General features: G+C 40.4%; 1 protein-coding gene and 1 long non-coding RNA gene across 8 annotated transcripts in view; one reads left to right on the plus strand and one right to left on the minus strand.

The window, feature by feature from the left end:
• Positions 1–14,700, plus strand: part of ablim1a (actin binding LIM protein 1a) — a 50,449-nt gene that overhangs the window by 6,269 nt on the left and 29,480 nt on the right. For 5 of the 7 annotated variants that reach the window (XR_008361016.1, XR_008361017.1, XR_008361019.1 and 2 more), the window contains exon 2: positions 6,151–6,285. Coding sequence is in view for 1 of the 7 variants with exons in the window: in XM_053502530.1 (XP_053358505.1) it covers positions 6,151–6,285 (135 nt within the window). In the remaining 6 variants the exon portion in view is untranslated. Of the gene's footprint in view, positions 1–3,517; positions 3,646–6,150; positions 6,286–14,700 lie in introns of those variants that run through there. The other 2 variants (XR_008361018.1, XR_008361020.1) reach the window with 2 other exon arrangements.
• Positions 12,168–12,627, minus strand: LOC128529167 (uncharacterized). Its single transcript, XR_008361022.1, has 3 exons — positions 12,464–12,627; positions 12,334–12,396; positions 12,168–12,267 (listed from the first exon to the last, which is right to left on the minus strand). It is a non-coding gene; the product is annotated as an uncharacterized LOC128529167 (long non-coding RNA).

The following is a 14,700-nucleotide window of genomic DNA, read 5'->3' on the forward strand; positions in this document are numbered from 1 at the left end:
CTGCAAAACAAGTTAGTCAAGGTTATCACTTAAATCAGGTTAAAACAATGTTGGTTCCCTCACCAACATTTTTCTTATTCTTTCTTGAATTATTAAGACATAAAACTTATTAAATTATCCCAAAATAGTTCCTCTGTACTGAACTTTACCTGTGAAATGATCATGACGCTGTCACATCTAGTTCTATTTAACTCACCTATTCAATCAACTGAGAGTGCAGATGCTCCCAAATTGACACAGGGTGAATTTCAAAACTTCTCACAGACAGTAATATGGTGACAGTACGGCAGAACTGAGGTCGGAGGAAAAGAACAAAGCCCCATGAAACTGTTGCAGGGAGAGAGTAGGAATAACACTGGAAAGACACTAGATGCCCATCAATCCATTAGATTTAAAAACATAATATTTTGAAATTATACTTTGCCATTTAATGGTGCACAAAATATTCTCTTCTTGTTTGCAATTATTGCTTTATTAAAAAAAAAAAAAACTCATTTTTAAATCATTTGAAATCATTCTTAAACATTGCTGTATTATTACTGTTTGCTTTGCAGTGGGCTTATAAGGTGATTATGAAAATAAAGTACCAGCCACATACTAGCTATTATTAACAGGATAGAATAATTATAATGTTTGATATACAGTATAAGAGGTGCTCATTAAGTTATATAATCTTGTAGTAAGTGTGCAGGAGATTAACCACCCCCATGTTTAGGAAGTAAAAAATAATTGAGGCTCATAAATCATGGAATAACAATATTACATTTTAATATAGATTCACCTGACAGTGAAAAGTGAAAGTGGCTGTAGATATCTCTAGATGTCTTGTGGTCCTTGGGGTCTGAGGTCCTGCATGTGAACAGACATTTAGTCATGACCCAAACACTTTTAGATACCACAAATAATTGAAATAATCAATGTTACATTGTTAACATTATCCGCTTGTGTATTCCACAGTTTGTTTGTATTTGAATGGATGAAAAACTCATGCAAGATTTTTCATGTGTACTATGTTTGATGTTTTGGTGTGATCACACAGAAACCTCTACAAAGTCCTATGGTTTTGGTTAAACTACACTGTGTACAAAAAGAAAGACAACCGTATTATTCCCCTTTTTCACTAGCTACTTTTTTATTTTACCTTGTCATATGTAAGAAATAGTTCTTGAGCTAAACTCTATCCTAAGATGCGAAATGCAATTGTTCAGAGACTCGTCAAGAGCTGATGCCATAAAAGTTGATTTTAGCTAATGGAATAGTTTTAAACTTCCAGTACCATTACTACAAAATGCACTTCAAAGCGCCTCCGTGTTCTGTGAACAGTATGAGTCATAATTATTTAATAATTCATTGCATTGTATATTCAAAGCAACAACAAAAAAAATACAAATGTTGTAGATGAACCTTGTGAAATAAAAAAAAACATTTAGCACAGAACACGACCTTATTTAAAAAACACAGGGCATTTTTATTTTAGGCCACAGCTCAATTGTTTATAAAATGCAAATAAATAAATAAATAAATAAATAGAAACCCACCCATCTACATAATGGCAATGGTGCTTTGATTGGATTTCCATATTGAGATGATTGAATAATCGAATACACAAACATCTATTTATAACATATTATAATGACACTTTAAGTAAGTGTCCATAACAAACACACTTAACTCTATCCATAAATTACCCAGGTGCATCTCCTGTCAAATTCAATATTCATATGAAAAGTTTTTATAATAATTTAGCATTATCCAGTTTAGGGTCACAGGAGGTACCTGTCCCAGGGGACTTGAGGCACTGAGTGCCAACACATCGCACAAGCATTGAGCAATTTGAAAATGCCTAATTTGCATGCCTTAACACTGGAGTGGCAACCCACCAAGCACAGGCAACCTCCACGCTCGGGGCCAAAAACGGGACTTAAACCCTTGACCCTGGAGGTTTGTGGCCACAATCCTAACCACTTCGCTACAGTACCACAAATAAATAATATTTTTATTGTATCATTGGCAAAATGAGTCTATTTCAATTAACTCTGCTATATTTGAACTTTTACATTCACTTTTTCCGTCTATGAATGTCCGTAGATTCGCGGCCTATTTGTATCTGTTGAAAGTCAGGGACTTACTGTATATCTGGACAGCACATCCCATTTTTCTTATTAGCTTGTATGTGCTTTGGAAGTGGTAGCAAATTCTGCATGTGACATTCAGTATCTGTTAATACTATATTGATATTATTTTTTAATCAGTGCCTTGAAAATGTAATCACCCCCATGAGCTTTTCCACCTTTTGTGGTGTTGGGACATCCGGGATTCTTTTGTTTATGCATTTCTATTTCGGTAATCACAGGTAGTTTAAGTAGCACCTAAAAAAATTAAGTTTTCTATTGAAGTTGCTATATTTAGATATTTTGTTGTGTGTATGTGTCTAGAGCTTAGAAGTATTTGAATGTAAATGATATAGATGACATTAGGTTTTAAATAAATATCTTTGTTTTGAACTTGCCAAGGGTAGGATTTCTCTTTAAAAACTAAATTTAAAATTATGAAACCTCAGTACAAATATATATACATATATAATTTTTTTTCAAGTCAAAAATAAAGATTATTTATAGAATACGCTATAAGAGTATTTATAAGCTAGGCCACATTCTGGGATTGCTTTGAAAAAAAGACAGTAAAAGTTTTTAATGTTTAAAAAAAATCCTTAGTATATCTCCTTTTTTCAGCTGGCTCACAGGGCCTGTGTGTTTAATTTGATACAGGTTTGTATGAAGAAAGCACTTCCTTAAACAACCCTCAACATTTATTGGAGCTTGGATAATAAAGATGAACTGACTTGTGCAACCTTCAGTGGCTTGGGTTAGTTCCCTGAACAGGCCACATCGGTGAAAGGGTCAAATGCCAACCGTCGGTTAACTAGGGAAACCCACTCAATCCTCTCATATAGAGAGGATTGAGTATATGAACTTTGTTAAATCTGGGGAAAATAAAAACCTGAATAGATGCATTTACTTTTTTAACTTTTTCAATGAAAACCCATGATGCTTCAACGTTGACCTGATTTACATAAAAGCTTTAAGATTTTTTAAAAAGATTTATTTACGGTTTTTCTTTTTATTTTCAAAAAATTTCTAAACATTTAAATTAAAGGCAAACCACCCCTCAATCAAAAATAAATTGCCAAAAACTGTAAACTGAATAAATAAACAACAAAAATAATAATTAAAATATAAAAATTTCATATTCAGCTGTTAACATATGATTCAAAGCTCTATATGTGTGTGTGCCCTTTAAGAGGAGTGTATCTATCTGTGTAGCATATTCTGGGCTTGTCACATGGCAGCCCCTGCAACCCCGATACTGCATCAAGAGATGGGTGAGCCCAGAGTGGGATGAGAGGGAGAACGTGGGGAGGAAGGGAGGGAGAAGTAAGGGGGAGGGGATGAATGGATGGAAGGAGGGAGCTGGGGAAAAGGAGGAGAAAAGAGAAAGAGGCACAGAGGGTCGGGGAGTAAGCACGCTGCATTTGTGCCCACTGTCTTGTTCATGCATACCTGAATTTTCACACCTTTTATTTAAACAAGGACGGATTAACACTCAGACTTATCTTACTGCTGATGGTCATGGTCAAGAAGAAAGGTGATATATATATGTGTGTGTGTGTGTGTGTGCGCATGTAATGTATGTACTGTGTGTTAATGTGTTTATTACGGAGGCAGTCTATACAGCTGTTTTATGTGTTGTCACATCAAAAGAACTAGACGATACGTTTGCTCTGGATCTTTTAAGTAATCACTTCACGAGCAGTTAGATGCAGTGATGCTGCAGTGCAGTAAATAGACTTTACTTATTATATTATAATATATATTATAGACTTTACAAGATGCATTTTTGGTTTTAACCAAGTCATTTACAAAATTTGTTTCTGCATGTTTTTAAGTTTGCACAAATTGAGTTGTTTAAGCTCCTGTGAAACCAAGTCCTTTAGTTTAGATGATCTATTAATAAAGATTCATAACCTATTGACTGATCGAAGCGATTTTGGAGACTTCTGCTATAAATCCTGCTGCTGCTGTGTTGCAGTGCTGCGGTTTTAAATGGGACGCACACTCACGGGGTGGCCTGCAGCCGTAACCATGGAAACACACCCTCCTTAGAGGTGCAGTCCATTGTCGGCTGTCCTGTGATGGCCTCTTTTGGACAAAAAAAATGGCTCTTTGAACACCTTATTGACGATACAGCGTTGTTAGCGTTGTTAAAAGCATGCCTCTGAGTTGAATAGATGCTGCTCTGTGAGGATGACTCAGTGAGATTCTGTGGGTGATGGATTGAAATAGGAGCCTGACAGGAGCGAAGTTCTGCTTATATCATGCTTTTTCGTCTAGATTTTTGCTTTTCATCGTACTTTCGATCGAAGTGGACTGATCGTCTCACTTAATCGTGATCACGAATTTTGTTTTTGCATTATAATGTCTCTCCATCTCTTCTCTCTCACTCTAGTACATCTATAAATTTAGCAGCGCAAGTATTTATGTCCTGTAGCTGTGAAAGCTACAGTATTTTTGTGCGAGTATACAGTAGTTACATCAGATCCAACCACAGCACTACACTAATACCCCTTAAAAAATACCCTTATCCTACCAGCCTCTCTTTTTTTCCTCTTTCCTTTAAAGATATAACCCACACTGTAAAAGATAATAACCCACACTGTAAACAAAAATGACTAAATGACTTCACTGGCACTGGAGACCACTTACAGAAAACATCATTGTGCCAACAATAATACACTTTTTCTTTGATAAATAAGTTTTATTTTAATCGGCTCTTGGTTACAGTCCCACAGATAGGTGTTACAACAAAAACACTAAAATAAGATAGATTACTATAAATAAACATGTGATTTCAGTTGCAGCTGGAAGTGCTGTTAGAGCTCCTGACCAATCAGGGTTAAGAACTGAGCTGCACTGTGGTACAAAATGTTTTCATAGCAAATAACAATGACGGTTAGATATCTGATCATGTGATGTACTGTAATACATCTTTACATTCAGTGCTGCTGAAAATATACACACACACTGGATGAGCAAAAGAAATGCCGTACACTCTAAAATTTCGCTCCATCACCTTCACCAGATCATCAGCTGACTTCATTTTATTGCCATATAAAGTGCGTAGACATAACCAGATCAGAACTGGGCACTACGCATAATAGGGACATTTCTTCATGCACTTCCCTTCTTACCCTGACGCACCCATTGCTAGAAGAGGGTTGATCTGGGGGACTGGTAGCTCAGAGTTACTGATCAGAAGGTGAGCGACTCCGACTCTCAGCCCCACCAGGTTGCCATTGTTGAGCCCTTGAACACGACCCTTAACCCTATCTGCTCCAGGGGCGCTGTATCTGTGGTTTGACCCCAATTACGCTTGGAAATGCAATGAAAAAATTTCACTTTGTAGTAAAGTATATATGACAAATAAATGCTTAACATCTGAACTAATCAGACCACATGACCTTTGTCCAGTGCTCCAAAGTCCAATCTTTATGCTCCCTTGCCGTTTTTCTTAATAGTCTCACTAACAAGTGGTTTTCTTATGACCACGCTGCTGTTTAGTGTGAGTTCACATCATGTTGTGTATGTTACTTTCTTACTGTTTGTTGATAATCTAATATGATCCAATTTTATTATTTTTCTTTGAACATACGTAGGGATACAAAATCTCATATTATGGTAGTCATTTTCATAATCTCTTGCTATGTGCTAATGGGTTTTGACAAGCATTAAATTGCACGCTGAGTTTGGCAAAGCGAGATAGGGTCACGTCCTCTTGTTATGGTCCGTTCTGAGGCTTTGTTTGGGCTGAGACGACGTGGGACGGGGCAGGGGGTGTCGCTCACGACGGGTGGGGAAATGGATGTGCTAATAAATATTTATGAACAGAGGCTTCAAAGGCCGTGTTATGATAGTGTGCTGGTGAACAGGACATCATTGTGAAGGTCATGAACACGAGAGTGAATTATATATAGATGTGAGTCAATGGTAATATATTTTAAAATGGATTCCAAATATATTTTCTACCTTTCTTCCCAGAGTTGGATACAAGGCTCAACACTATGCTAACGTGTCTTTTCTGTGTTTTTAACAGTGAGCCACACGCATGACGCTCAGCACCGCAAAGAGAAGCCTTCCATCCAGTGCTACAAGTGTGGCGAGCCATGCAAGGGCGAGGTGTTACGAGTGCAGAACAAGCACTTCCACATCAAATGCTTTACCTGCAAAGGTAAGGGACTCGGATCTACTGCACAGAGGATGTAAGAAATCACAGTAATCTATGAACTACCCTTTGAGATACTGTAAAGATAATGTATTCCTTTGTGTCTGAGGCTTCCTGAGATAAAAGCCAGTCTGTCCTGAGAGGATTATCAGAGTATGAATATATATGCATGCAGTATAGATAAAGTTAGCTTGTATCCCTTAGGTAACCGAGCTAGAGGGAGACCTGATACTCTTAAGATAGCAATCTGAATATCTGTGTGTGTGTGTGTGTGTGTGTGTGTGCAGACTCGCTTCGTCTGCAGAAATTGATCACTGTGTAGGCGATTCAGGAAGTGTACTGTAGTTCCTTCTCAAATTAACTTTTTTTCAGGTCGGTGGGTGTTTATCACTGGATACCATGCACATATTGGGCATACAATACAGTACATTCTCACTTAAGCCGGAATTATGCTTCTGTGTCACATCTATGCCATAGATCTTATGTAGGTCCTGCATAGTCGTGTACCCTACAGCATAGGCTAATGTGCACGTCACAGCAACGCAGACCACAACAACTGTAGTTGCATTCCATCCTGAAGTGATCACAGGGTGCTCCCTACTCCCTTTGCAGGGGCTGACGGTGAAGGAAACTTCCCGTGACAAAACTCCACCATTTGGAACACCCTGCAAAGTCACCAGTGGATACTTGTCGCTGCTGCTGTTGAAATTTCATGCTGTTACCTCTCACAGCCGGAGGTCTAGAGAGAGCTGATTGGCCGAGCTCTCTCAGAGGGGAGGGATGAGAGATACTTAGCGCTCGGAGCATCTGTGAGCTCGCGCACATGGAAGGTGCGGCTAGCACTTTCCTCCGAGTGTGTTAATCCGCCCCTATCGGTGCATTAGCAAGCAGTTCGAAAACATGCGGTCGGCTGGCATCACGCAGTTCGGAGAAAACACGTAATAGTCTTCAGACCCTTCTAAATATAATACGGATTATTATTATTATTATTAATTGATTAAAGGTGTACAAAGATTTTTTTTTCACAGATTACTAGCCTATATAATAATTCGGATTTCTTGATTAAATTTACATTTTAATCATTGTGTCCTATCAATATGACATTGTCCTCAATAATAATGATAATAAATATCTAAATATTTTTCAAGCTCCTTTTTTTTTACGTTGCAGTGAGATGCACTGACTTATTGGGAATTTTTCATTCCCTTTTCCAGTGAAGTGGAGGCCTGTTGTTCAATTGTTCTCCAAAGTGTTTACAGTTCCCTTTGAACTAAACATGTTCGCTTCTCGCGGTTTGGAATAACACTTAACAGGCTGAACGCCCTGCGAAGTATACTCCAGGCTGTTTGGAACGCATCTTGTGATTGATCCAAACATCGCATTTCCAGCTTCTTTTTTTATGATTCCTTCTTCCACCTTCTTGGTTGATCTCCTCCAAAATCTTCCCTTGTTTCTTAATTGTAGTAATTTCAGTATAAGTAACTGTTGTTCAAGATCTAATTAGTTTTATTTACCATTGTTTTTAATATTGCAAAAACTGTCACCAGAGACTTACCAAGAAACGCAAAAGTGAGGCACACAAACCCCACTGCCAACTAGGGGTTTGGCTGTGCAATTGCAGAGCGACACAGAAGCATAAATCAGATTTTTGAGCAGCTAATCCACCTGGCAGGTTTTAATAGTCAAAAAAAAAAACTGAACCTGGAGGAAACCCCTCAGAGATATATCAGGATGTAATTTAAAAAGGAATCATGTGGTGAAAGCTGTTTATTTCTGACAGAGTTTGACTCATCGTTTCACTCTGGAACAGTGACTCATGTTCATTTCCTGGGGACAGCTGCTTCTGCTTTTTCCTCCTCCAGAAGATGTATGGCGTCTTGCTACAAGTCACAGCAGTAGGGGTTTTCTAGGATTTCAGGACATGATACATATTACATATACATATACATATTGTATGGTTTTACAGTAAGATTACTACCCGAAGATCCATCCATCACATGGCACGCAACTGGTCAGATTTCTACAGCATGCTTGTAACATTAATTCTACTAATATTTTTTTGATAATCCAGAAACTTGCAGAAGATTCATAGAGTACAGATACAGGCGTGATATCTTTTCATGCAGCTTTGGTATTTATAGACTCTTTCTAAAATGAAACACAAATACAAACTGCCACCCTGCTTCCCATGATGCTGTATATACAAGAGGAACGTAGTTTGTGAGTGAAACAAGAGCAGGTTCTTTATTTTCACGCCTATTTAGAGAAAAGTGCAGATCTGCAACGTACAACGTACACAAGCTCACAGATGCCCATGATTGGCCTCATGATTAGGGACACTGTATCACGGCAATGGAAAGAAAGAATGTGTTTGTTTGAGTCCTGTGTCATTTTTCCATATTTTAACCAATGGTCTAAGTCTACTTGATGTTTGAAGTGGCGATACGAAGTAATAGATTAATAGATAGAGTAATAGGTAGTTAGAGTTCAGGCAGAAAACAAAAGAACTAGGTTAAACTGGGCTAAAACCTAGGGCTGGGCGATATGGCTGAAAACTGTATCACGATATGATCATAGTCCCCTCAGTTAATAAGACAGAAATGTCAATAACCATGGAAAACTCAAATAATTAAAATGTAAACATAAGTCTAAATTCACAATGAACACTTAACAATTATCTCTTAACATTTAAAGTGCAAAATGAAAGAAAAGGTAAGAAATGCTTAATAAAGTGTAATAAAATAGTGCAAAGTGCATTTTCTGCTTATGAAGAGGAATCCAGCAGACCAGCCTGAGACATAAAATACACATATGGACTTATGACATGGCGCAACCAAACGTGATACTGTTACATGATTGACGTTAGTGGAACACTCCCTATGTTGCTAGGTTACCAGAGAGCGAGTGTCTTTGTTAATGCAACTGTCACGGGCAACAGTGCAATAAAAAAATAATAATAAAACCGGAGACCAGAAGACTAGCAGTTAGCCCTTGTAGCGTGGACGGTAAACCCAAACGCAGAAATAGTGCGAACAGACAGGATACGCGAGTTACACGCGAGTTATTGTAAGAACTCTCTCACGCCGAGAGCAAAAGTTTACACAATTAAACCCACGCTCTAGCAACACACACTCAATCAGGAATTGGACCCAAAATGGTGAGTACTCACATAAGATCCGGCGAAGCGCCGGAAACGGCATGGGCAGACTCAATGAATAAGCGATGTTAAGCGCCATCTTGTCTCCATTTATGCTACCTCAATCGCGACCGTACTACTTCAGGGTCCAAGTGCCATTCACGGAGCGAGTGCGCATGACAGCAACCAAACTAGCTTCGCAACCTCTGTTTTCTTCCGACAAAGAATAAAAATTATCGAACGTTTTATCGAACACATTTTTTATTGATATCGATGACGTATCTATCGCGATACATATCGTTATCGTTTTACCGCCCAGCCCTAGTAAAACCTGTCATTTTAAAGACTTTGACTATGATTTTCTGGGAATATTTTGCCCCAAACACATCATCGTACCAACACGGTGAAATCTCCAGTGTTGATTTAACACTTTCAGAGTCCAACTGGGCAAATATAAACACTATTTTGTGTTAATTTAACTTGCTCAGTGTTTTTTCACCACTGGGAATTTTGTTTTGTACATAAGTAAATATGTTGTTATAAATAGTGGAACACAGCCTGCTCTCAGCACTAGGGCTGTGCAATTAATCAAATTTCAATTTCGATTTCAGGCCTCAACGATCACAAAAATGGTGCAATAGAAAAAAACGATTATTCACTTTTTTAAAGTTATTTTGACCTGCGCGCGCATCCGCACTTTCGCCATTCCAGAAGCCCGAACTCTCTCACTCTATACTGTCAGCAAAGAAGTTGCGTATGTGGTATCTGATCGCATTTAAAAATCTGCGCGAGTGAAGATGCCAGAAAAAGAGCAGCCACAGAAGTCTTTGGTCAACAAAAGAGGTAGAAGCAATTCTGTTGTTTGGGAACAGTTTGGATTCAAAGAAGCGGACGTGGATCAAAAACATATTAGGTGCAAGATTTGCTACGCGGTTGTGTCGGCACCGGTTGGTAACATCATAAATCTTTTTAACAATTCAAAATTTAAACGCAGACCGACATATGACCAATTAATAAAGAAACAGAAAGAACTACGAACAACCCCCAAAACATCCTCCGCAACTGTCATTCTTTAAAGACACGCTCTTCAGTGCAACTCCGTATCCACCCAGCTCAGAAAGGCACAAAAAAAAAAAAAAAGATGGCGTTGCATACTTTTTAGCCAAAGACATGTGCCCTATTAGCACTGTTGAGAAAGAATGATTCAGGAAAATTATAAATACTCTGGACAAGCGTTATGCTTTGCCATCTCGACACAATTAATAATAATTTATTATTTATTTTATTTAATATTTATATTTTATTTATGACTTGTTTTCAAAAGATTGTGGAAGTGCACTACATTGTTGATCTTGTTTGCCTTTATCTGTTTTATCTGTCTTAGATCTCTTTTAAGGAGAATTTACTGTTTTGTTTAATAAATGCAACACATTTCTAAAGTCAATGAGTAATCGCGTAAAATAATCGTGATTTCAATCATGACCAAAATAATTGTTATTATGATTTTTTCCATAATCGAGCAGCCCTATTTCGCACCTTGGCTTGATTGGTCCTATATAAAAATATAAAATAAATTACAGCCTGTACTGAGAGACTGATACATTTACACACACACACGCTTTACATGTATGACTAACTAACTGTACTATATGTGGCAACCGTTATATCCCGAAAGGCGGGAATTTACAAAATTAATTTAATCCGACTACGCCACCCTGGTGGGGCGCCAGGGAAATACTCCCAATAAAGACACACAGGTAAGCTCCACCTATCAAAGGCAAGAATAATGAGTACTTGAGACGTGGGTAGCAGTACAAAAAGGATGATTTATTTATTAAAAACAGACAATTATCTATTTGCTCACAAGAAACCCAGAAGCAATTAACAAATATTAATTTTTAAAAACAGTCCTCTGGGACGGAGAAAGAAAAAGGGGAACAGAAACATACAGGACAAAGCAGGCCGGCTGCAGCTCAGAAAATCATTTAAAAACACCACAAATCCACATCAAATTAAGTGTCATGCACTCACTACAAGAAAGAATTATGTTGACACCCTTGCAATCGGTGAAGCACACACCACAAATGCATGCAGCCAGCTTCCTCCGTCCTGCTTAGTGCCTGGCTCCTAATCAAAACAATAAGAAAAGAGAAGAACACACACACACCACACACACAAAGCGAACACAATTGTGTAAAGTCCACACAATTCCCACTAAACAATAATCACATCATACATAAACAAAACAAAATAAACAATTTCACAGACTCAGTAGCATATGGAGGAGGACACCAAATCGCCTCCCGATCCTATATACGACCGAGACCGGTGCCTAAACGCACCAAATTAACATAACAGAAAAAAAAGGACAACGACAACACAAGCATTCGCGCCGTCACAACAGAATACACAAAACAGACATGCAAAACAATCAGCCAAGAAAGACAATTTTATTCACACAAAACAAAAACAAAAACCAATCAAAAGTAAGAATAAGAAAACAAGAAGAAACTTAAACAGCATGCACACCGAAGCTACCAGCCCCACGGCCTACAAAGCAGCCGAGTCACAAGCAAGCAATCTTCTTACACATAAGCAAAACAGCAATGGCGTCGCCGCTAGCATTATCGACTAGGAATAAGGCGAGGAGATTATAATAGTCCACCACACTCCTAGCATGAGGAAAATAAACACATTAACCTCCATCTATTGACGCCATTGGAAAGACAAGCACAAAATGTATACTTACTTGGTTTAGACAAATCGCCCGCACGAAGCTGCATGAGTACTCACCGCCGATGCCGCAGCTCAATCTACCGGCCGGCCTTTTGATCCCGCTAGCGCCGCTGATACTATAAAAATACACTAAGTATGCTTACTGCCAAAATAAGAACAATTTATTATGAATACCGGCATACCTAAAAGCGCGCTCCGCCGAGAATAGCCCACACGTCCATGCCGTCACCTCCACTAGAATTAAACTGTAAATAGCATTGATTAGCATTAAGCTATTCACCTAGCTACACAGTCAATAAAACCCAAGCCTACCTTAACAGGGATCAGGAACGAAAAGGGACACGCCAGGTTGCAGAGGACCCAGACACCACAAACACAACACCACTAGTCAAAATAAGGGTCCTTAAATAGACTGCGTTCCCCATATTAATCTGATAGCCACACCCCCCAACGAAGCACATTTCAAAACAAATATTTACCCTGCCACATTCTACCCCCTATTTTTTTTTATCGGCGTTCCGACGATGACTAAAGGACCCATACCCTTAGATTACTCCGTATCCATGTCCCATGGCCTAAACCAAACAGAAATTTTATTTGAGACAGGGCTTGGCGTTACAGCCGTCCTCATGCCTTCGGCTGCAGCACGGGGTAACCGGTGCAGATTTGAATGATGGCCTGCGGTAGTCCGCCCTGTTCTCCGCAGAGAAGTACTCGGACCACTTAACTGACTCCCTGACAAATGCACAGGCCCCGGTAATACACTTACTGCAGAGTTCGGAGCCTCAGGGCCTCCAACAACTGTGGTCCCCACGTCAGCATTTGCAGGCCTACTAGGTGACCTAATAGTATCCCGGGAAACCTGTACCGGAGGAAATTCTGGCACCACCATAAACAAATCAATTTCTTCCTCTAAGGCTTCTGGTGTCGACACCTTGGTCTCCAAAGGGGGGAAACAGGGAGAGACTGAAACCGCACTATCCTTCCGGATCCGGGCCTTCAAGGCAGACCGATGGACACATCTAACCTTCCCCAGATCATCCACTGGTGCGATGGCATATACTGCCCCACCCTCCTTAGGGGCTCTAACCACCTGATACACCACAGGGCTCCACAGATCCTGAATTTTATGACGACCTCTAGCGCCATACTCCCGCAGATAAACCAACTGACCCTCCCCCAGTGGTGTATCATGGACATGAGCATCGTGTTGTGCTTTGCGACGACCTGCTGCAGCTTCCAGTCTTCCCCGTGCCCCCTCAAATGCCACCCGAAGCCTAGCCTGGTGCTCCCTCATCCACTCATGCACACCACCAACTACAACCTCCTGGCCCCTACCCAGGAGGAAGTCCACGGGGAGTCTTGGTTCTTGCCCAAACATTAAAAAGAATGGGGACTCACCAGTCGTCTGATGAGGGGTAGTGTTATAATAAAACAGCACTTGTGGAAGGCACAAGGCCCAGTCCCTTTTTCTAGACACAGGCAGGGCACGCAAAAGGTTGTGCAAAGTCCTGTTAAAACGCTCGCACTGCCCATTCCCTGCTGGATGGTAAGGAGTGGTACGCGATTTTTCCACCTTATACAGTGCACAAAGCTGCTGTACCAAGGAAGACTCAAAATTACGGCCCTGATCTGAATGAATCCGACTAGGGACGCCAAACTTGTAAAACCACTCCGCCACCAAAACCTGGGCCACTGTCTCTGCCCGTTGGTCTCGTGTAGGTACAGCCAAGGTATATTTTGTAAAAACATCTGTTATTACCAGCACGTTTTCCAATCCTGACCGGGTAGGTTCTAATACAGTGAAATCAAGGGCAAGTATTTCATTCGGCCTCGAGGCCAACAAATGACCCATAAAACTATTGGGAAGATGTCGCGTATCCTTTGAAGCCTGACACCTTTCGCACTCTCGACACCATTGTACCACATCGGCTGTCAGGCCTGGCCAAAAACAACGCTGTCGCACCAGCTCAGTGGTGCGTTCCACCCCCTGGTGCCCGTGCTCCTGATGTAACTGTGTCAGTACCTCGTGACGCAATAGTGCTGGTAACACCACTTGCAACACCTCCTCTCCCCCATCAGAACGAAACACTCGGCGGTACAATACCCCGTCCTTCTCACACAGCCGACCCCATTGTCGCAAAAGAGTTACCACAGCCTTGGGTAGCTGTCGACGTTCCCCTGAATTAGGTGGGGCTCCTCGCCTCCAAAACCTTAACACTTCCCCTATAACAGGGTCCTCATCCTGTAATGACTGCATGTCCACAGCCAAACCAGGCAGCACCATAACTGCTGCTTGAGAAACCATCCCCACCTCACCAGCCTGCTGTACCGCAGTGGGAAGCGCTATGCCAGGTAGTACCCCCGCCAAATCACCCTGACTGGAAGGACCCTGTCGCGAAAGGGCATCCGCATTCCGGTTGCTCCTCCCAGAACGATACCTTAGCTCAAAATCAAAAGAGGCCAACTGCGCCGCCCACCGCTGCTCTGTGGCCCCGAGCTTAGCCGTAGCCAGGTGGCTAAGGGGGTTATTATCGGTAAAGACGACA

This window comes from Clarias gariepinus, chromosome 8 (genome assembly GCF_024256425.1).
Source record: "Clarias gariepinus isolate MV-2021 ecotype Netherlands chromosome 8, CGAR_prim_01v2, whole genome shotgun sequence".
NCBI classification, from domain to species: Eukaryota; Metazoa; Chordata; class Actinopteri; order Siluriformes; family Clariidae; genus Clarias; species Clarias gariepinus.